At 39.9% G+C, this 23,063-nt stretch overlaps 1 protein-coding gene across 1 annotated transcript in view; it reads left to right on the forward strand.

The window, feature by feature from the left end:
* NTRK2 (neurotrophic receptor tyrosine kinase 2) overlaps positions 1 to 23,063 on the forward strand; it is a 224,270-nt gene that overhangs the window by 103,278 nt on the left and 97,929 nt on the right. Inside the window, exon 12 of the mRNA XM_080372754.1 lies at positions 19,729 to 19,917. Within this exon, the coding sequence (XP_080228880.1) occupies positions 19,729 to 19,917 (189 nt within the window). The remainder of the gene's footprint in view (positions 1 to 19,728; positions 19,918 to 23,063) is intronic.

Genomic DNA, 23,063 nt, shown 5'->3' on the forward strand with positions numbered 1-23,063 from the left:
TCTAATATTTCATTAGTAATTGTGCAGTGTATTGGAAAATATGTGAATCTTGAATCTTCCTCACCTGTTATCTGTTGTTATAAACATGCTTATTGTTGCTTTTGTTTTCTGATACACAGTGAGATTGAACTCCTTAATTATATTTTTATAGCATCCTGATTGGTTACCCTGTTTCAAAAAGACCGTCTGCCCCTCACCCCCCCAAAAAAAAAAACCCCAAAAACCAACCAAGCACCAAACCCAACCTGTTTTAAATAGTTTTATTTCAGTTTAATTATGCATGTGTGTTTAACATGTACATTTAATCAGGTGTGTGTGTATTCATGTCAAATGACTACATATTTGGCTGTTGGCCATAAGACAGTAGGTTTTACATGTCAGGCCATGCTTCATCTGGTCAGAACTTAAAGCAGAAAAAGTTAGTTGGTTGAATACTCACATAAGTTGTGCTGATTTTCCAAACTATTTTGAGGAAACATCAGTGCTGTGATTCAAAGGGTGTGTTTTGCTTTGGAACTTCTGTTTGTTGGCCTTGACCATCTGGATTTCTTAACAGACCTAATGAAACAGTCCACAAGAATGTTGAAATGGTTATGTCACATTTTAAGCCCAAATTTTTCCATTTTTTGCTTTTTACTAGTGCATGTCATACTTTCCGATGAATTTGATTGCTGTATTTGGACTACAGCAGCTGTGGTTATTGCATTACATGTTCATTTTCTTGCTTCTGAAATGTTTGGTCACATTTTTCTCTTCTGGGAGCTCAGCACATCTCTGAGCATTGTACCAAATCTATTTTGTATGTCCACAGCAAACTGTGCATTTTTCACCTATTGGCAGAATTGTGATGTCACGTAGTGCATTTTACACTTAAGCTTTTTTATCATCATACTTGTGGAATATGGTTTTGGAGCTAATTTGATGTGTCCTCACTATGTAAAAGAAATAGACTCTCTGTAAAGGTCCATTCTTTTTCTAAGAGAAGCTTTCAATAAGACTTGCTATTACAGGTAAATCATGATATTGTCTAAGCTGGTTGATACAATTATTTTAAAGAAAGTATTCAAACAATGTAAAATATTGGATTCATGAATGTGCTGTACCAAGTAGAAGAGCATATTGAAATTGTGATGTATTGGGAACTTTTTTGAGTGGTAGCAATGGTAGCAAGCTTCCCATTGAAGTACTCTAATTTAGAGTTTGCAGCCTCAGCAGAGCAAGAAGTTACTATCTGGGGAGAACAATCAAAAAAATGAGGCTGAGTAAAGACAAAAGTGAAAATAGCCATTTACACTGCCCAGGAAATTAGGAAGTCAACAGGATAAGTACTAACAAAAATTCTTAATGTTCTTGATAATCCAGATCAGTGAAAAAATGCAAAAAAAAGTTCATTTTTTAAATTAACACAGTATTCTTGTGGAAGTTTTTGGTTTGTATTGGATATTGGTAACTTGAGAAATTGTTACTTCTGCCTAATTTCTCCATTAATGTACTGCAAGAATAAAAAGCTAATTTCATAGATTAGTTTATAATTATGTTACTATTTTAAAAGTAAAATTAACTTAAAGATCACCTTTCAAGTTGATTAATTGATGTTTCTTTCTGTATTATGCTAGTAATCAGGCTCTAAAGCAAAAATACAGACCATATAATAGGCAGGGTTTTGTACATGGCAGTTTCATGAGAATGGTTGCAAAAAGTCACAGAATTCTGGTTTCTGATATGTGGGTAATTCTATTGAAAGACCTTTTTGGCAATGTATTTTACCTATAAAAGCAAATATAGTGTGCAGATTTCTAAAATAAGCATTCTCTAGCTAGCTTGTTGAACATGACAGATACTTTAGATTTAAATTATAATGGTTTTTTTGGCTCCTGAGTTACTCTTCAGAGCTATATGACTTTCATCATCAGAGCAGACTTAACAATAAAGGGGCTGGATGTCATGAAGGTCTATAAACAGGGAATGGAGTTTCAACTAAAATGCTTCCCCAAAAACATAAAACTGCAGGTCATAGTGTGTGACAAAAGACAAAAGTGGGTAAAGGGAATAGAAAAGTGCATTTGAAAGAGAGCTGAAAATTAATTTGGATTAAAGTTCTTGTTTGGTGCACAAAGTTGATACTGCATTTAACATGAGCACCTTGTTCTGGTAGTTGAAACAACAGTAACTTTAAACCCAGTTATTTATTTATGCAATTTGCTTTTCTACTGTAGCATCTAAATTGATAGTTTATTTCCATTATGCCATCCTTATGATGTCATTGCTTTGTCTACATTTTTCACTGTAGCAATCTTCAGATATAGTTCCCTAATATGTTGCAACTGTAATCAGTAAAATACCAAGTGTCTCCGTATAACTTAGAATATGAATGTGGCAATGTCTTCATACCTGCGTTTACTATTGCTACGTAGGAGTGCTGTGCTGTTTACACATCCAGAAGAGGCAGAGTATTGAACTGGCTGTTCAAGCCGACACCTTCCCTTGAGAGCTGATACGCAAAAGGAAAATGTGCAAGTGTGTGTTGGGAACCACACATCGATGACACCAGAGATCATATTTCCTCAATAATTTCTAATGGCTATTATTAGATATCAGAAGTTAGAGAACACAAAGTAGTGAAACTCAGTTTTTTTGCAGCTAGCTGGGCGATTGGTTATGCAGTTTCTTGATGACTAGTGTGATCCCACTGAAGTGTCACTAAGTTTTCCTCTGGAAGGATTTTAGCACAATTTTGGTGTCTACAGCACTGAAGTCAAGGATGCCTCAGGAATGGATGCATCATCCCTTCCTCAGGGAACATGATCCAAGAAAGCAAGTTCTATATAAACCTTTTGTCCAAAGGCTGGGTAACACTTCTTTCAGTTTGTTGTCAGTCCGTGCTGAGTTTTAGTAATGTCTTTACGACAGCAGACATCCCAGTATAGACCTTGCTACCTAAACCAGAATTCCCCTTTCTTTTTTCTAAAGGCGCATGACATGTAACCAGTTTTAATCCTTCCTCATGAGACCTGGCATGATGCTGACTATGCAGTTTAAATTATAAGTTAGCTTGCACTTTTCTGCCCCAGATGGTCTCAGAGTGAAGGTCAGTAGGGTTAGCCATGTCATTCCTGGTGCACTTGTACCTAATAAATGCATAGTTATGTGAAGTTAGTTCACTTCTGTCAAATATCTTTTAAGACTTCTAGGAAAAATCCAAGGGCTGTATTTACCTGTACAGATAAACTATTAGAATTAGAACAAAATGTGAAGTCTCAGTAAGTCTGTGCTTTGTAGAAGAAGACATTTACATAAGACTCAGATTTTCATTCAGATTCAAAACAGTGTATGTTGCCTTAAATAAGAAAGACAGAAGTTAAAAGTATGAAAGAATATCAATGTCGGCTTCCTCATCGTGAGCCCCACTCATTGATTTTTCTATTAATGTCGGGTAATTAGATGAAAGACCTAGGAAGTTATTTTCTCTCTTAGTTTTGTCTTTTATAAGCCAAAGTAGCTATTTGACAGTCTGAGGTACTACCTCTGTGTTGTAATATAGTTGTCTGCCTGTCTCAGTGAAGTCTGTCTTCTGGGTACCAAGTAGCTGAGTGATGTGTATTTCAGTCCCTGATGAGTCTTGTGAAGGCTTCTGCCACACAAGCAGTAACTCTGTGTTATTACTAATTGCTCAGCTGTCTCATTTCTCAATACATGTAATGTTTTAAAACACAACCCAAATCATCCACTCTGCATTTGTTTGCTTATGAAAGTAAGAATAAAAATCAGGTAAGTTGAATTGCCTGAGTGTTTCCTTTCTCCAGTAACCACCAGGCATTTGAGGTATGGTTTTTGAAGCAGAACATGCAGAGATCAACTTTCTATTTGCTGTGTGGTATAACAGGTTACCTTTTCCATGTGTCAGCATTGGTTTTCCCTTGGGAGCTGGCATAATATCTTTCCAGGTAAAGAGTTATATTTTATCACTTTTCACTGTTGTGTTAAAAAGAGTGTGAAGGGCCACGTGCCTCTTGAACAGGAAGGCAAAGATTTATCATAACTACTTTTCCTTTCTGAAGAAGATGCCAAGTTTCCATTCCCTGCCACTACTTCACACTTTGTTGGAGTCCAAATGTATATATAACCCTGCTGATGTTGAACTTGACTACCCCTGGGACACAGGTGAAGCTGTTACCTGTCAGTGGGAGATGATGGTATTGCCTCTGGGGGCAGTGGTTCCTAACTGTGGGGCTCTTACATTTTTTCCCCTTCCCATGGTGAGAGAAGCTGTAACCACTGGTGATTTGTATATCGATAGCCCTCATGATAGCAGTTTGATCAGTGATTGCCAGAGGACAGATGCTTATGCCAGGAAAGAGTAACCTTTGGTGGGCAAAGCAGAAGGCTGAGGATTGATGGCAGAGACTGAGTTACCCTGTCATCAGTCTAATTACAAAGGGTTTGGTCATCTTTAGGAGGGGAGTAGAAATTAAAAAAAAAATCCCGATTTTTTTTTCCCCACTTGGAGACATGCAGGTCTTGCTTCAGGTGCCATAAATCAGGCTACTGTGAGATTTATTTGTTTAATACAGAATATAAATGTAATTTAACTTGCTGCATTAATAAAGAATTCCATCTGCATGTTGCAGGATGCAAAGAGTCTGTGCAGATACTTGCCTGGTTACACCAGAGCCCTGGCTCTGGCCCTAGATAGAACACACTGTATTTCCCTATAAAATAAATTAGGGGCATTTATTTGTCTGAGATTTTTGACATCACTGCTGTTACGGACAGGAGAAATCATTTATGTGTGTGGTCCTGCCTGGAATCACATCCTTCTCTTCGTCAAAAAATTTTATCTGCTTCAGGATTCTAGGGAGGGCTGTTAGTGTACCACATTAAATTGTCCCCGAGTAATGTGTTAACTGCTTTCTTTAGCATTCTGAAACTTTTTGTCATTGCTACCTACACATTGCAATTGCAAGTGCACAGCTTGTGCAGCCTGATTCTCCCATGTGTTTCCTTGCGTTGCGTTTATGTTTATGCCATGTGACTGTAAAGTGCTAACAGATCAATCTGTCCAGCAGTGAATATATCTGCATGGAATGCAAAACCATGAGGAACTGAAAATCAGTAGAGGCTGAGAAAGGTATGAGTCAGATCCTTTAACCAATTCACATCAGCTGAGACCAACTTAAATATTTGCCATTTGTAAATACTACTACTCCCTACTATTTGGGAATGGTACATTTTAAAGCTTGAAATTCACTGTATGTGAACATTTGTAGGAGTAAACATCTTAGGTCTTGCCAGACATTTAACATGAAAAGGAAATGCCAGCAAAGTGAAGCAATGCAATTTTAATTCCAAAACTGTGCGGTTTTGTGGTGTTTAGTCCATAATAGCCAGATTCCGTATGAGACCTGTATTTATCTGTAGTGGGCTTTTTCTACAAAATGTTCTTTTAGGAGATTATGTAGGTGTAAAATAGTTCAGTATATTACAGTTTTAGTCATGTGCTACTAACAGAGTGAATAAAGTTATCTCATTCTTTAGTAGTAGTATTGCATGAGTTTATGTATGATACATACTTTGAAACTTGCTTTAGAACCCAGATCAGTGAGTTTAATTCAACAGGGCCAGCTTACGTGAAATTCAGGACCCGAGTGTCTTTATGCTGTTGTTTGAATCATTTGTACTGTATACATCTGTATTTTGTAATTGATGGTGGTCTCTAAACATATATTTTTTCATTAAGCGTTATATAGGAAATATGCCTGGGTGTGAATCTAGCAAGTTTTTTAGCAATAACTACTTGGCAATTTGAAATAAAATCATTGCTAGTGAACAAAGTGTCAGAAATCTGTTGTAATCATACTCTTGAAAATGAAGTTTCATTGAAAAAATTACATCTGTAATGAAACACTGTATTATTCTTGCTTTCTCATAAAAAATTATATAGGTGCGTAGCTCAGGACTTAATTTTTGCTTATTTTGCAGGCTGGTTAGATAACTTAGGTGTTCCAAGTTTTCATCTTTGTTCCTTGGGTTTTGCTACGACATCATGAAAACACAGAGAAATTGGCTGGTAAAGTAAGGAAAGTTGTTACTGTCTTAATAAAACAAATTCTAATGCCTCTGGAAGCTGTATTGGAGAACTAAACCATCCCAACCACTCAGTCAATGAACTGTGTACTTTTTGTAAATGAGTTTTTGAATCCATCTAAGATAACGTGACCAAGTGGAGGGAGCAGCCAGCAAACCCTGAGGACCCTGAGGCAGTGCAGCATCCCCTCCCTGCACACCCAGGTACCCCCCTAGCGATAATGGGCTCCTCTGATTACTGGTACAGTAAAGCTGCCCCCGGCAGAAGCCCAGTGAAGCTGTTAACATGTTGGCTGCTTCTTGCCATCTGAGGTTTCTTACCTCTGTGGCACAGAGCCCAGCTTAAAGCCTCCCAAAGGGGAGCACGCCCAGGTGTGCTGCCAGTGCTGGAATGGCATAGACACTGTGGCTTCAGTAGGTTTTTGTGACGATGAGCATGTTGCATTGCCTCCAACTAATGCTGTTTGCTAAGGATCCAGGCTTGCTTCTTTGCCCGTTTTCTTGTTGGGCCTTAAAGAGGAGGGAGATACTGTAGGAGGGATTCACTTCTGCTGGCTCCTAGCCCAGCATTAAGCGCTCTCCAGCAAGTTGTCTTGTCCGCCTCGCATCCATCCCTCCTCTGCAAGTCCACGTGACTGTGTGACTGAAAGGTGAAAGACCAAAATTATGCTAATTTTAATAATCACAGCAGCACTGTAATAAAACCTAGCTCTGTAGCTTTTACATTTCTGGTAGCATGCAGCAAATTTTACTGTCTTTAATCCTCTCCCTGGCAAAACTCCTACTGGCTTCAGTGGGAGTTTTGGCTGAGCATGACCAGAGTTGGGATTTCATGTTTTGGTCCTGTCTTAATTTCTTAGCAAAAAGAGAAATGGATTTTGAAGATTTTCAGTTAAACATTAGGAAGACCTGAAACTGGCATTCTCTAGAATGTAGTGGTACAATTACCTTTTTGGCATTGCCTCTTGGGAATAATACAGGTCTATTACTTTAATCCATTCCTAATATAATTCATGCATGGCTGTATATTATAGATGGTGCCTTTCAGTGACACAGCTAAGTGCCACAGCAGCAGAAGACTTCATTTGCCAGAAAGGTTCTCATCATTCTTAATAAAAAGACAGCAGTCCAAACTCTACTGTAATTCTTAGGGATTTTGCACCATTGTCAATTTAATAAATTGTTCTTGGCTGATACTAAGATGAAGGGAATTAGACTCACAGTGTTGTTATTTCACAATTAGGATTTCATGCTTCATGTTTGGTTTCACTCTTTCACCCTATCCCCAAATTTGGTTTTCTTTAAATTTTTCATGAACTAGCTAGTTGGAACTTTGCACATTATTTTGGGTTTGAAAAAAAAAAAAAAGTGTGAAAACCTCTTAGATGGAAATGGATTCTTTCTAAAGACTGTGCAAATGAAAAACTTTGTTACTGAAATTATGCTGTAAATGTGCAGACTCCAGAGAATGAAACATTAAGTGATTATGTTCCTCCCTCCACTGAAGTTCAGTTCTTAGTTAGTTAGTATTGTGCTTGAAGTGAGGGTGTGCATTTTTTGTGCACATGGGAGGTGCACATGTCTGTCTTTTGCAGTCTGGTCCTTTTGAGACCTGTTTGTGATCATTGCAGACTCTCACTTTGAATCTAGTGCAGTGCAAGAGAGGATTGTGGCTATGCGTGGTTTGGTTTGGTTTGCAGTCTCTGAAGGCAGGACCTTTTTTGCAGATCAACTCAGGGATACACTAATTAGGGAAGTTTATATGGTCTACTTCAGCTGGTGCTTATGTTCTAAACGTGTTCCTTAGATTCATACAGATTTACAAAACCATTTTATTCTGCTTTGTAGTATTTGCTTCTTATGGTGGTTAGGAATAAGGCTATGCTATCAGCTTCCTTTAGCAGTCCCTTTCTGAGAGCATTTGATTTCCATGCAAATCTGTTCTGATAAATCCGTTGCTAAGAAACAGCCATGACTGAATTTTTGGTAAAAGAGAAAGTTACACTGAGAATAAATGAACGTCACCCTAAAGTACTTGAGTTTAACAAGTACTAATGCTATTTAATGCTAACATATAAATTAGAACATCACAGGAGACAATGTGGACAACTAGGAACTGAATAGTATAAGGTGATAAGGAAGCTGCAGACTTAAGAAATACAGAGAGATGTTAGAAAAAGGGAGGATAGGTCAGCCAGGTGGTCAAGAGAGAATCCGTTAAGAAGACAGAGGCAAAACTCTTCATAAAGGAGGAAAGTAAGTAAATAAGCAGAGGATGCATGTCAGTGAAAAGCTAGAGTACTTGATAAAGTATTCAGAAGCAGTAGAAGAAGCAGAAGTAATTTATGAAAATATTATGTGCAGCGTCCTGAAAAAAAGAGAAACACTGCTTTATTTTAAAGCGCTGCAGAATAGGAACAGCGATGCTTCCAATATTTTAGCAAAACCTCCTTGCAGTTTCATGAACAGTTTCACAATTAATGCATCCATTTTCAAATCTGCTGTAGAAAGACTGCCAGAGCTTGGTTTCTAGTGTGGCCGCCTCTGGGATGGCTGAACTAGCTGGTATGGTGCAAATAGCTTTAAGTGTGGGGCATCTTCCTGCTTGCCATAGAGGCAGTTTCAAGGAAAGCTGACAGGAGAAAGTGACAGTAGGAATCTCCAGCAGATGGGACATCATGGCAGGGAGGAAGAGGTGTCTGCAAATGGCTGTAGAGGATCAACATCTAGAGGTGAAGCAAGTCAGTTTGCGTAGCTAATCTCATAGCTTGTGAATAATGCTGCTGGGTCAGAAATTTGACATGCTGCCTTTCTATCTGTGAGCGTTTGCTCCACTGCAGTCATTTTTAGATCTGCATTTGAAGACTATTTGAGTATGTAAGGCTTCACTGCCTTAGGAATCATGCTTGGGGAAAGAAAGGTACTGTTCAGAGTCAATTCTGCATCTTTGATCTGAAGCTGTATTGGCAGGGATATTCCTCCAGTCTGTTCAGCTCCCTCCTGTCTCCAAAGGTGAATTACTTCTTAAACAATGTCCCAAAAGATCTAATTGAGCATAATTCAGAAGTCTATAACTGTGGAAATTGAAAGTGATTAATGGAAGCAATTTTCTTTCCTTTATGATTTCTTAGAGGTGCACAAAACCACCAGGTGCTAGAGTGAGTCTATTGCTAAGGCCATTCCACACTGGAGAAAAAAAGTGCAGCTTATTCACCTGGGTATCACAAGAATTTCTGATGACACGTGGTTGCTGAGTGCCCAGTAGCTTTCCAGGAAAAGGTTCTGGCCAGTCTCATGCCAGCCAACAAGATTCTCTGAGCAGGACCTGTGATCTCTGGAGGCCAGGGATGTGTGTAGTTACTGAGTGCTCAGGGACAGGGGCTGTAAAGAAAGCTGCTGAAATGGCTACTGTGGCAGAGGCACAAAAGTAATCAGTTTCACTGATGCTAAGTAATCCAATATAAATTGGAATAAAATGTCAGGCATTGATGTTCAGGAAGGAAAATAAGCTCTTTTGCTTTGTGCTCACTGAGTGCCAGTTTTGGGCAGCTTGTCTTTGGTGCTGAAGCCTCCTGCCCTTCCAGCAGCCTTCTTCCAGAGGCCAGGTACTGTCTCCCGAGCACATGCAAGACTTGGGCCATGGGGGCCCAAAGCCTGCTCACCTAAGGAGAGGGTGAAATACTTGACAAGAAATAGATGATGGAGTGTTAGGTCACAATCTTCCTATGCCCTCCTCTCCAGGTGTAGGTTTTGAATTTTTATTTTTGTTCTTAAAACATGTTTTCAAGGATGGAGAATGTTTGGAGATGAAGAGAGGCAAGTCCAGATCAGTGCAAGTCTAAGAAAGCTGTAGCTGGACTGCACGACCATCTCAGGGAAAGCTGAGTAAACTGCAAAACCAGATTTCTGCAGATGTTGTTTACAATTTGAGCATGATGTTTGGGTTGATTGTATGTAATCATTTAGTTTTGTTTCCTTGCAGATTGTCGTATTTGAGATTAGCTAGTGTGGCTGTAAATGAAAAATGAATTGGAAGCTATTATGCTGGAATGCTTTTTAAGAATAATTTGGGAGGTATATTTCAATGTAGGACAGTGTTAAAACTTCATAATTCATGCAATTTTGGAGGCCTATGGTACAAGACTTGGTGTTACAGTATCATGTAGTTAACACTTCCACTAATAAAAACTGTTCAGAAACAATTAAGGGGACACACACCGACTAAAATAAATGGTATCTAAAGAATGTGTGTCCTATTATAATAAGAGTGTAGAGTGTGCATTTGTACAGCACTGGTATGCTTCTCAGCTGACTAAACCTATCTTGATTCTGCAGCCTGGAAAAGTAACCTGCTAATGCATTGAAAGCTATGTACTTATTACTATGGAAATTAGGGCCAAAATGGGATCTTGGCGATTCTTCCCTGTCCTAAGCCTGTATTACCTATACCTGTCTTCTGTGACAGGTATTTTCCTGATGTAGCTTCAAGATCTCCAGAGTGGAGATTTCTGAGTCTTGTATGAGTAATTCCAACAATGAGGATGTTTTCCTAACATTTTACCTCAGCCTTTCCTGATGCACTTTTATCATGCAACTTTTTATTCCTATCCAGCATAGTCATGAAATAAAGATTTTCCCCCTTCCATTGGAAGGCTGTCGTGTACCTCCTCAGATCTCTGCTGAGGGTAAAAGCAGTCCTAGTTCTTCAGTTTTTCCTCGGGTCTCTGAGTATTTCTAGCTTTTCCATATCAAGTTTTCAGCTGATTTGCTTGGATGGAAGAGCCCTGTCGATAGTATCTCTGTACTCCCAAGAGATAATGAGGGAAGGTTTGAAGAACGGGAATAGTTTCATTAGTAACAGTCTATTTTGAGGGAAAAAGTACACAAGCAGCAAATACAAGTTTACTATCAGGGAGCATTTCTCCACAATCTAGTGTGTCTGCCATATTACCTAACCATGTCTAACTAAAGAGAATCTGGGAAACTGTTCAAGTTGACTACTCCAAGTAGCTTTGCTGTTCTTTCAAATAAAGACTGACTGCCAAAGCAGCACAGGGAAACTTGTATTGCTTCTGTACACATTTTATTTGTCTTCCAGAGGACCTCATTTCCAGCCCTAGGAATGAGAATGCTAACACTTAGATTATTTATGAAAACTGTTAAGGGGAAGTGATTGTTAATTAAATAGTTTTTTAAATTAAATGTAAGGCAACAAGGATTTAATTTTGGGTGAATTATTCTTTCTTGCTTGATGCCAAAATGTACATTCCAGCAGATCTTTTTTCTTATTGTGGTGATTTTTCACCGTAGTATTTTTGAAGGATTGCAATTTTACCCATGTTTCTGAGACATCCAAACCTGCAGGTGGCTATAATGAATGGTCTTGGTGATCTATATTAAAAAAGATAAATCATTTTTTCTTTCCTTCTTTCACATTTTCTGCTGCCTTGTATCCTTACTTCTCTGGCTCACATATTCTTATTGATTAATACACTACATCCCTGCTAGATTTTGACTCAGGTCTGTGTTTCATTTGACTACCAATAATGAGCGGCCATAAATTCCTCATTCTTTATGATATGGCACATCATCTGAGCTGCAGATACTGCAAATGTGCCCATGAAGCAATGGGCGGCTGTATAGCCACCTTTTATCCTGCAGCTGAGGGAAGGCTGTCAGTCCCAAAGGGCTCTGTGGTTCAACAGCCAGGGCTGGCAGTCCCTCCAGAGTCTTGTTCATGACTTTGACAAAGATCCCACCTGCAGTGCTGGGCAGATCACCGAGCCATGCAGAGCTCTTCCCATTGCCTCCAGACTGGGAATAATAGTAGCATGTACCTCACCAAGGACAAACTGTGAGGATTTATTGGTTATGGTGCTAAGAGTTCAAAGATGTTTACCAGATTGCGGTTGTGAGATCTGTTACACAAATACTTCCCATTCTGGCTGAAAGGAAAAAGAAATTGGCAGCCTTTGTGCTGCAGGCTGAGGCTTCACTGATGGCATCCCTGGGGAGAGCTGGCCCTAGAGTGAGGCCAGGGCAGAGGGGGGTCATGCATCTTTCATCCTGCACAGACAGTACCAGCAAATATATTAGAGAACTCATCCTTTTTCCTACCGAGTTTTGTACTGCTGCAAAGAAGGTTTCTTGGGTGAACTGCCTTGCCAGTCTGCCCCCCACCTAGACACCTGTGTCTTTGTCCCTGGGTCCTGTAGGTTGCATGGATTTCAGGGACTGACTTACATTATGAAGGGACCCCTAGGTTATCCTAGGGGGTCCTCCCTATTTGGAAACCTCCCTTGCTGAAACTGACTTCTGGAGCGCTCTAGGCTTGTGTGGAAAGGGATGTGTGAATGCATGCATACAAGGGAGTATAGGCGAGGTTGTGAGAAGAAAGGCAGCTGAAAGGAACTGACTGGGATTCTTTCACAATCATGCTCCAGAATAAAACCAAAGCAAACAAACATGCAGCTGGGGCTCTTAGATTCAAAGACACACAAAAAAGGCCTGATGAAACACTTAAGTGGCTGAAATCTGTGCACAGTTATTTCAGTGCAAATTACCCAGATTGCATGTTTGTTGCTCTCTAGAGCAGTTAGGCATTTGAAATAAGTTTTCCAGCAAAAGGATCATGCATTTTACGGGACAGGCATTTTGACACCTAGCAACACTGAAAATTTGGTACTGTAAAACTGAATAACATTCCTACTATATCATTAGACTCAAAGGTAAGCATTACTTAAATTATCCTATATAGAAAGTAAAATAATCTGGCACTGTAACCTGTTTGCTCTGTATGAAAGTGATACAGTAATAACCATGCAATTTAGTCTTCTTGTGAAGCTGCAACAAATGAGGGAAGACAAAACACTGTTTTCTTGCATGAAATCAAAAGCAAACCACCTTGGATTCCTCATCACCCAGATGAAACATTATGTCAAAGTAGTGTTGTTTTTGTCATGGTTTTCAAACAAATTTTTCCATTTCATTTTGCAATAGCTGTAAGTGAACAAACTCCTAAGGTCTGCTTCTTGAGTTTAAGTCTTTCTTTTCAGCCACTTAATCCTGCAAGGGACATTCAAGAAGCCCCCTTTCTTCAGTGTTTCAGGGAATTCTTGCTGCCAGGGAACAGAGTCATTTGTCTGCTGGGTGTGGGGAAGTTCTCCAGCTCTGCATTCTGGTTCCCCTGACTTCCTGGGAGCGTGCTCTTGGATAGGAACAGAAATTCTTGGGCAGTGTCAAAAAGTTTTTCTTGTCTCATATATCAAGAAGCAACAGAGTACAAGCTTAAACAAGCACCAGTGGTTGCACATCAGTTAAACAGATTAATGATACCTGTCAGAAGATGTGAAATTATTTATCCTCTAACACCGAAGCCTGGCAAGTCTCAGTTTTCTGAGTCACAGGCTTAATGTCTACAGTGTGTTTTTTGGCTCAGTGTGCTGCATCGGGATAGGACATGCACTGTTTGAGCTGTGAAGAGCAGTGTGCTTCAGAAGGATGGACTTGGGTATGATGTTGCTTGGGGTGATCTTATTCTTGTGTTTTCTCCACCATAAACAAAGGAGCATTAACCCCATAATACTAGTTTTGCAACTGAGTGACAGTGACTTTTGAGGTGATTTCACTGAAGCTAAGACTAATGACAGTTTTCTGGGGAGCTGGAAGGGATGGGTATATGAGATAAGAAGGGTTTGTTGGAAGGTGGGAAAAGGCAAGAAATGCTATGGCTCTGCACAGCTGAACTGCTAAGAAAGCACTGAAGCACTCTGTCTTGAGCTTCCCGTGTTAAAAGAAGCAGCAGCTGCAAAGCAAAGGCTGTCATTTTAATAAGCCTGCTGTAGATTTGCAGAAGAATCTGACTTTGAACTGCTCCACCAAGCAAAGTGAGACTCCACTGGTTTCTCACTGGGAAGTTTCAGCTGGTTTTGAATTATTTTCCTTGTGTTCTATTTATGCCTTTTAAGTCAATTCCGTGTATTCAGCATACAGCATTTTAAGAGATCAGTAATATAAAATAATGTTTCTCTAATTGCATTACTTTCTATTATGTTGGGGTCTCTTATCCAGTCTAGTAGAATTGCGTAAACATGATTTGGTATCACATTTGCATACAGTTGTTTATCTTAGGAATGCAAAGGAATATTCAAAGCAAAGCTTGGAGCACCTTAATCAGAAAAGAAGTGTGGCAAGCTGTGATTGATTAGTTGTCTTCCAGAAGGAGTGAAAGGTAAGACAGCAGTTCAAAAGTTAAGCTAAAAAGATATCTGGTGTGGTAAGAAAGTTGGATCCTAGCTTGATAACAGGAAAAATTTAATATCTTCGCTTGCTGAAGCATTACCTTTTAATCATGCAGAAAAGAACTTAGGATCCACAGCAAATATGGGAGTCTCATGGGAAAAGAAATCTTGTGTAATTGCTTTTTCAGAACAAGGTATTTAACTAGTGAAAAATACACCCCTCCCAAAAGGAAAAAGAGAGAAGATTCAGTATGGCCTTGAAATTAAGCAGAGGTGATGCTGGCTCATGTGACATGCACTCACTATCCTTCTTTTGAGTTGATGGTGTGCTATTACCATGTCCCAGCACAGACTGGTCCCCGTTCCCAGGGGAAGTAAGAAGAGCCAATGCTAGTGTGTGGTCAGTTGAGAAATCTTCCTAGCAGCCAGCATAATTTTTTGTGGAAGGAGGCATGATTATTAAGGCATCACAGCACAAAATCTCTATAAACAATCATGTTTACCTGAGCTGCCTTGTTACACTTGACTAAGCAGATGCATCCTTGTAACTTCACAGCTTCAACCACAAAGCTAAATTCGGCTGTTTTTTTGGCAATTATTACTCCTATTGTTTCCCAGTGTGCCTGAGCCATTAGTAGTGCCTTTAGGGATACTGGAGTGGTGTGTGACGCACAGAAGTGTGTTGCAAGAAGGATGCAGGATATTGTAGCCTCCAGGAGATCTTGTTAGAGCTTGGAGAGCAAACATACATAGTAGATTACTTATATCTTTGACACAGCATGTGGAGGGAGAAGTAGATGGACATAGTGCTTGTTTGTGACCATCTAAACTAAAGTCTGAGTATATGTGCTTGCAAGGCCATGCCAGGTGCAAACAAAACCCGTATGATCTTTCTGATTCTGCATTTGAGAGCCTGTTCTTTTTATTTTTTGCCTGAGCTTGCTTAGCTGAGTCATGCTGTTACTCACTTTGGGACTCCTGTACTTTGATACACAGAAAAGTCATTATGTGGATTATTCCAGTGGCAGCCAGTAGTCAAGATGTGTAGCTGCAGCCAACTACCTAAGTATTAGCAGAAGCCTGAAATTATGCAAAGCAAAATGTAGCACCAACAAATAGTAGTGCAGATAGGTCTTGGTAGCATGCGTATTGAAACTGCATTAACTCCGATGGTGATAAAAGCACCGGCAAAGCCTGTATCTTACAACCATTAAACTCCTTCTCCTGGCCAGAAATAGCAGCGTACCTTCAAAAGAGTTGTATTAAATTTTATTTTTAAACTTAAGGAAATTCACATTTGTTGGCACCACCAAGGTCAAGGACAGTGCAGACATGCACTGTTCAAGTGGTGGCACTGGAGTGGGTTGTATTGCAGGGAGGGGTGCTGGCACTAGTCAAGGTAAACCATGACCCCATCCAGCAGTGTCTGACCGTCTCCAGGTTTCTGTGGGATGTGCAGTGAGGGAAGTTTGCTGTTGCTGCCTGTCCCCATACCGTGTGCTGAAGATAATTCACAGCCTAGGTGTGGGAGGTATTTTTTGCTTTATTATAGCTTGTCAGTTTCAAATATAATTGGTTTTTTTACATGTCACCGCTTTTTCAGAGAGCTGTTGTTTTTTTGTACACAGAAGCAATTTTTCTTGGGCTTAGGTGATGCAGAATGGACAAGTTTTTAGCTCAGCATCAAACAGAGGAGAAATCAATCCCTGCAGTGCATAGCTCTCATGTTTCTTCTCCAAGGCCATTTCTCATCTGGCTCTGGATGCTGTCTTCTTAAGGTAAGAAATGTGGTCTAAAAATGAAATCAGGTGGAGATGCTAGGCAGCACATTTGAAGGTGGAGAAGGCCTCTGGAGTTTTCTTAAAAGCTCATCCTGACTGTGAGTCAGCTATTGGCAATAGCTAATAGCTATTGACAACCCATGATTTACAGTCCCACCAATGATGTTTTGTCTAAAATTTTCAGATTTCAGATGTGAAACCAGCAGCAGATTTTATAAAAACTAGAATTGGTAATAGGTGACTGAGGGTAATTATCATACTCACTCTTTCATCTGGATGAAACTACACTTTAAGGCACTGTAAGAAATTACCCTTCAATTTAAGCTCAGTGCATATTCTTAAAAGGACAGTTGTAGCTTCTTGTCAGCCCAGGTGATGGCCTCATCTTGTATCCTGGAAATGGTTGTGCATTACTAGAGTATCAGTGATAGCCAGTGGCGGTGCTTGTCTGTGATTGTAACGTGGCTTAGTGCATTCAAAAATGAAAGTGTAACTTTATGGTAAGTGGCTAGCCTGGCAAATAAGCAAGTGTGGAGACAGTTTATGCACCAGTTTGCTCGTGTTGTTGAGAAGGTCCCAGCAAAGGGAAAGTTTGAAAGGATGTGAACTCAACTGCCTGTGATACACAAAAAATTCTACCTGGTGAGTTCTCATTGTCTTAATTAGAGAAGAAATATACAGGAATTAGGATTTTTGAACCCAAACAACTACTTCCAAAACCATTGCCTGAAGTGATTACTTGCTAATAAGTGAGAGGGATCACTAAGTGACACATCTCACAGTTTCCAGGGTTGAATTTTTCTTACATTGTTTCATATTGCCAGGAATTGCTTTGGAAATCACCTCATTTTCCAGGTTTTCCTCACCTACATGAGAGAGCTGAACATAACTGGAGCCTGCTTCACACCACATGGAAGACTAGTTTTTACCAGTTAGCCTAACTGACTAAATACATTTACAGAACAATTGTCTACTTTTCACCTGCAGCACTTTGCAGTTTATACTGATTGAAAAAATAGTTCACTGTATGAAATTGGGTCTTGGAGTAGTACAGAAATGATTTGATGAACAGAATGAGTTTCTATTCATTATCCCACTTTAACATCTAGAATCTGTAATGGTCATTTTTTCTTGCCATCACTGCATGTGTGGTGGAAGCAAACAGTGACAAAAGAGCCTCCTCCTGTGCAGCAGAGAACAGCAGGGCTGAAAAGGACTTAGAGACATGCTTCTATTAAATTACAGAGCCAAGAGAATTTGCCCAGTTGCTGTAAGAGAAGGGATTTGACCCTTGTGCTAAAGCTATATTAGTATAAAAGGACTTTATTTTCTCAAGAAAATGCATATTTGTTGGCCTGCTTTTTGGAGCCATTAGTTTGGCATTCAGAAAGTTTAGACATAAAGGTAATGTCTAGAAAAAATTGAATGTGGTTTTAAATGGATTTGCACTCCAGTGCCTCTGCACACAACTCTCATGCACCTGAAAAATGTGTTGTGACTTCACATAAGTATCTTCTGTGCCATCTGAGGGACCCTTTCCTACAGTTTTTTAGGCTCTGCACTTCATTAGAGAAAACTCCAAAAACTCTTAATGCTGGCAGGTTTCCTAGTAGAATCAATCTTCTGAGGATCTGGGTGACCAGTAATGACAAAAGCAGCCTTGGTACTAGTATTTCACTTGATAAATTGCAGAGATCTAGGCTTCACTTACATTTGTGAATGGTGACTTTCCAGTGAAGTGCAAGGTATTTGAAAAATTACCTCTAAGGTTTCAGGCTAGGCAGGGAAGTACTTTTTCAAACTATGAAAACATTTCCCTAAGCACCATTAAACCAACTGGGGAGAAAGGAAAGCAGAACAGGGGTAGGAGTATACCTGAGGCTCTAAAGGTATGGTTGAATAGCCACATGCCAGATTATTTTTTTATTCCTGTGATCCATGCCATGCAACGGTAGAGTGTTTTTGTTAATGACACAGTGAGCCACAACAGAATAAGAGTTTCCATTCTTTAATGCTGCCTTTTGTTGGCTGCTGTGTCTGGGACTGTTCTAGTTCTCATCTTGTTCCTTAATTGGGTGCATGCTATGGTGGATCCTGCCCATTTTCTCTCACATCCTCAATGATGAGTCTACAGGACCTGCTGCTGGTCCCCATTCTCTCTCTCTCTCTCTCTCTCTCTCTCCATCCCCCATCTTCCCAGCAGACAGAGATGTCACCTGTGTGTTGAGTTACTCAGCTCTGTCTTGCCTCTGCACTGTTCCTTCTGTCCAACCTATAACTCAGTCTGGTGCTCCAACATTTTGCAGTGGGATGATTGGTAACTTGGAGTAAACACAGCTTTTTGTCATCTTCAAGGCCCTCTCTGCCACCCCCTTCTTCGGGGGGGGACAGTCGCCCCACCTGTTGCTGCTGCCTGTGGGCTAAATGCAGGTGTCATCTGAGGATGCTGTTCCAGGATAGGTACTTACAGAGGTTGAATTTTGTCATCTGTTTCTAGCATTGTCTTTTGATTGTTGCAGTTAGAAGATGTGAATATTGCCCCCAACCCCCTGCTTAACATGGGAGAATGAAGTGAAATGTAACGTGTGATCTCTGCTGGCTTTTCGGTGGGGAGATTAGGCAAAATGTTATTGTCGCTGAATTTTGATTCTGATTTTTGTTGAATACTGGATGGATGTAAACTGGAAGATGTAATGTAGAATTTAAATGGCAGGGTTAAATGGCAAGAGTTCAGATGTCACCTGTACTGGTCTTGCTGTTAGATCGAAGGCCCCTGCAGGTCACAGAAGTGAGACACTGTACTAATCAGATTTTTTTTTACCCATTTACAAGGTTCTATCTCCATGGCACTTTCATTAAAAATGTAAAACACAGAGTGAAAACAAAACGAAACTTCACTGAATTACTGATCAAAATAAACCTCTTTCTTCGAAGGAGACTAGACTCGGGTATGGATGCAGGAGCCAGTGGGATGTTCCCCTGGGCTGCACAAGCCCCTCTGCAGTGACCCCAGACTTTGCATTGGGTGGGATGTGTCTTTTCCACTACTCTGCTCAGCATCTGATCCATACTTTTTGTGGCTGTTCAGTTTGTCCTCTGGATTTTGGTTCTCAACCATGTTGTCTTTCAGAAATTACCAGCTTCCCAGATCAGGATGAGCCCATCTCCTCTGTGTCTTTTGTCTTGCTATAATGCCACCTCAAAGGGAGGGCAGGCATTCCCTGGCTTTGTGGCAATTATTGCTGTGTGATCCAAGTGGGGCATAAGGTAAAAAAGTTAATGCGTGTGTTTCGTAGCTTATTTCTGAGAATGACAGAAGTGGTTCAACAAATTTGGAGATTTTTCCCAGTGACAGACTATGCTGGGCCCTGATCCATTTAGTATAGATGACCTACCAGTACAAAAATTTGCTTCACATTCTGGCTCCTAATGGAAAAAAACCCACTGTTCTCCATCTGCTTTCAGACATACAAAATTCCTGAGGTAAGGTCAACAAGGTACATACATCAGGAGAGCTGTTGACTATGGGGATGGAGGACAAACTGGTCCAAAATAAACAAAAGAATTGTCTGAGGGAAGAGAGACATGCTGAATTACAGGAAAATCTTTGTTCCTAACTCTAGGTCCTTCTTCAGTTATCAGCAATGATGATGATTCAGCCAGTCCGCTCCACCACATCTCAAATGGCAGTAACACTCCATCTTCTTCTGAGGGCGGTCCTGACGCAGTTATCATTGGGATGACAAAGATTCCCGTCATCGAAAATCCCCAGTATTTTGGAATTACCAACAGTCAGCTCAAGCCGGACACCTGTAAGTACAAATAACTCTGTGTTTCAGTCATTCTTTTTATCTGTGCAAGTGCTGGGGCTCCTTAACAGACCTAGCAGAACAAAATGCTCTAAATTCCTGGGCATGGAAGGGTGGGGTTAAAATGTATACAATTTGTTGAAGGTATGTGGGATGAACCGCTTTACATCTGTCAAAGCCAAATTCAGCCCTTGTGATGAGTCAGTGAAGTCAGCAGTGTTACGCTCAAAGCCCGATCCATATTCCATCAAAGTCACCAGTAGCCTTTCCATTGATTTCAGTGGTCTTTGGCCAGTCCTGTGCACTGAATATATCCTTGAGAGAAAACAAATCCTGGGTCAGAAGCAGAAGTCAGTATCGTTACATAGGCACTGCTTTTAAATTGGTTGTTTTGGCAGTAAACATAACCTAACTTTGAAAATTGAGTATTTGTAAAGTTTTAAGAAGCATAAAAGTTAAAACTTCAGTTTTTTAATTTCATTGTATAACTCAACTTGTACAGTGGAAAAGATGTTGAATATTTAAAAGCAGAGCAAAAGGTTACATGATGAACAATCAGTGTTGCATACAAATTTTTTCGTGTTCAGTTAGAAGCAGGAGAAATATGAAAAAAATGTGAACAGTTAAACATGATTAACTATAAACAGTTAAAAAGGAGTATCTGTAACTTCAGGTGCTCCTCTTTAAACCTAGGAACAGTTTTAGAACTGGACATATGACATGTTGAGTTTTGAGCCAGTGACAGCACTGCAGCAGATAAATTAAAAAATACCTAAAGGATATTGTGATTAATAGTAACTGCACTGCTTACTATTTTTCATCAGTACATTAAGGTCTTTAAGTGTTGCAAAGAAGGTTGTTCCTGCCTTTTTTTTTCTCTTTTTATTACTGTGTGAATGTACATACGTTTCTGAAGTGTCATTGGAAGTCTGAACTGTTTATCTGGGAAGTCACTCCAGAGATTCCCAGTGCAGCTGCTGAGCATTGGGCTTGCAGCTAAGGGAGATTACATCCTATCTGTGTCCTATCCTGAATATCACTTCATATCACAAACTGTAGTCTAGGGGCTTACTGCCAATGTCAGAAACCTTTGCCTCCAACTTTGCAAAGCTTAAATGCCATAATAGGAATTTTTCTTGACCTGTGCATGAGGGCATGCATGCATATGTGTATGCATGACTTCCAAGTTTGCAAAGACTGATGCAGGACTGCCTATGTGCCTTGTGAATATTAATGCTTATCTACATCTACATTGTTGCGCTAAGCACAGTCCACTGAAGGATGTTCCTGCAGCGCCACAGAAGATCTTTTTCTGCCTTTTTATTGTACATCCCTGATGTTTGCTCTTACCATAGCTTTTTTGTGTGGCATTATTTTGTGATTAGAAATGCCCTGTTGTCTCTTCTGCTGAAGGATATGTAAATAATCTGGCCTAGCATATGCAGTGGGATGCATAAGGTGGTCACTGAATTGCTGATACTTGATCAGCACAAGGAAAATGTTCTACAGATGCATTCTGATCCAAACATTTATTCCTGTGAATAATTGAGGCTGCTAGGGAATCAGAAATGGGCAGCTTGCCCACTAGAGCTCTCTAATGTTAAATAAAAGACCATGCTTTTAAATACAAGGCTACTGTACCTTCATTCTCAGCTGCATTAGACAACATTATAATTGTTTAAGTAAACATCAGTGACTACAGAGTATTTAACTTTTAGCATTAATGTCGAAACAACATACATGCTGTTCAGGGGAAAAAACCAAACTGTACCAAAACGCAGAATTCCCTCACATTTAGTGAGCTGCACATTAAGTACAGATGCATTAAATCATGGCTGACTAGTGCTAAGTAGGTCCTGATCCTAAAAATACGTAAGTCTGTGTTTGGTTTTCTGTGCTGCAATGAAACCCACATGGTGTCAGGGAAATTAATCACAATACATGAGGTTCAGTTTGTGTATAAATGCTTGCAGGGTGCAGCTCAAGACTTTACTGTGGTTCTCTGGGGAGGTTTGTGGGGCTGATGCTCTGCATTCTGCCACATTGCCATGGTGGTCCCAGTCTTTGTGGTTTTATTAGTTCAGCAAAGATAATCAGGTAAACTGTGTCAGTGTATAAACCAAGGCAGATTGCTCCTACCACACTAACCATCTGTCCAGTAAAGAGTGCAATTAAAATTATCTCAGACAAAAATGGTCTTCCCAGAAATAATTTCACATACACTCTTTTTCCATCTCTCTCACTCACTTATTGTTACAGAGCTGCACTTGTCCTTTCTTAACCTGACAACTTCCTCCCGATGTGTATATCTGGTATTTATAAACCTCTAAGCTAAGTAGCTCTCGAACTTTTTTCCTGTTTACAATAATGCCAGCTCCAGATGTCATTGGATTTCTCATGTCCAGCAAAATAATTAGCATTTACGTTTATTTCCTATCTGGTCTGAATTCCATTGTCTGATAGGATTAAACACAGCAACCACTGACCGCCATGCTGGAAAAGATTCTTATGTATTTAGTGTATGTTGGTATGTGGAAGGAGGTGAGACTTTGAGCTAGGTGAAACTACGCAGATTGTATTGCAGTTTTCACAGAAGTTGAAGGAGTATGTCTGCTGTGACTAACAAGTGGAGTTTCTTGTTATCTACTTAAGCCATATTTTGACTTATCTACAGATAACCATTTCTGAATACAGTATATCAAGCTCCATTGCAAAGCATTAGAAGTATCTGTTTTAAAAAAATAAATCTAGTGTTGTCTGTGATCATTTTAGTCTGAAATTCCATCACTGTATCAGTGAATCGGTACTTTCACTACTGAATAACTAAATCCTGAAAAGTGATGGCTTCTGAAGAGTCAGTCTCAGGCTAAAAGTTAAATCACTTTCCTCCCTTGAGAGACAGCTTTCAAGGTGGGAAAAGCAAACTGGTGAAGACCAAAGACCCATCGACTTGAGGGGTTAGGTTCCAGTCATCACTCAGAACAACTGAATTTCTGTCCCAAGTTTCGGCACAAATGCTCATCTTTACCTTTAATTAACATAATGGTAGAAAATTACTCTTTATCTTCCAACGGGGATTTCCCACTCCAGATGCTCATCGTTGTAACTACCCATTTTCCTTGCCAGCAAACCCACAGATGCTTCTTCAG

Source organism: Falco punctatus (genome assembly GCF_963210335.1).
Source record: "Falco punctatus genome assembly, chromosome: Z".
Classification (NCBI taxonomy): domain Eukaryota; kingdom Metazoa; phylum Chordata; class Aves; order Falconiformes; family Falconidae; genus Falco; species Falco punctatus.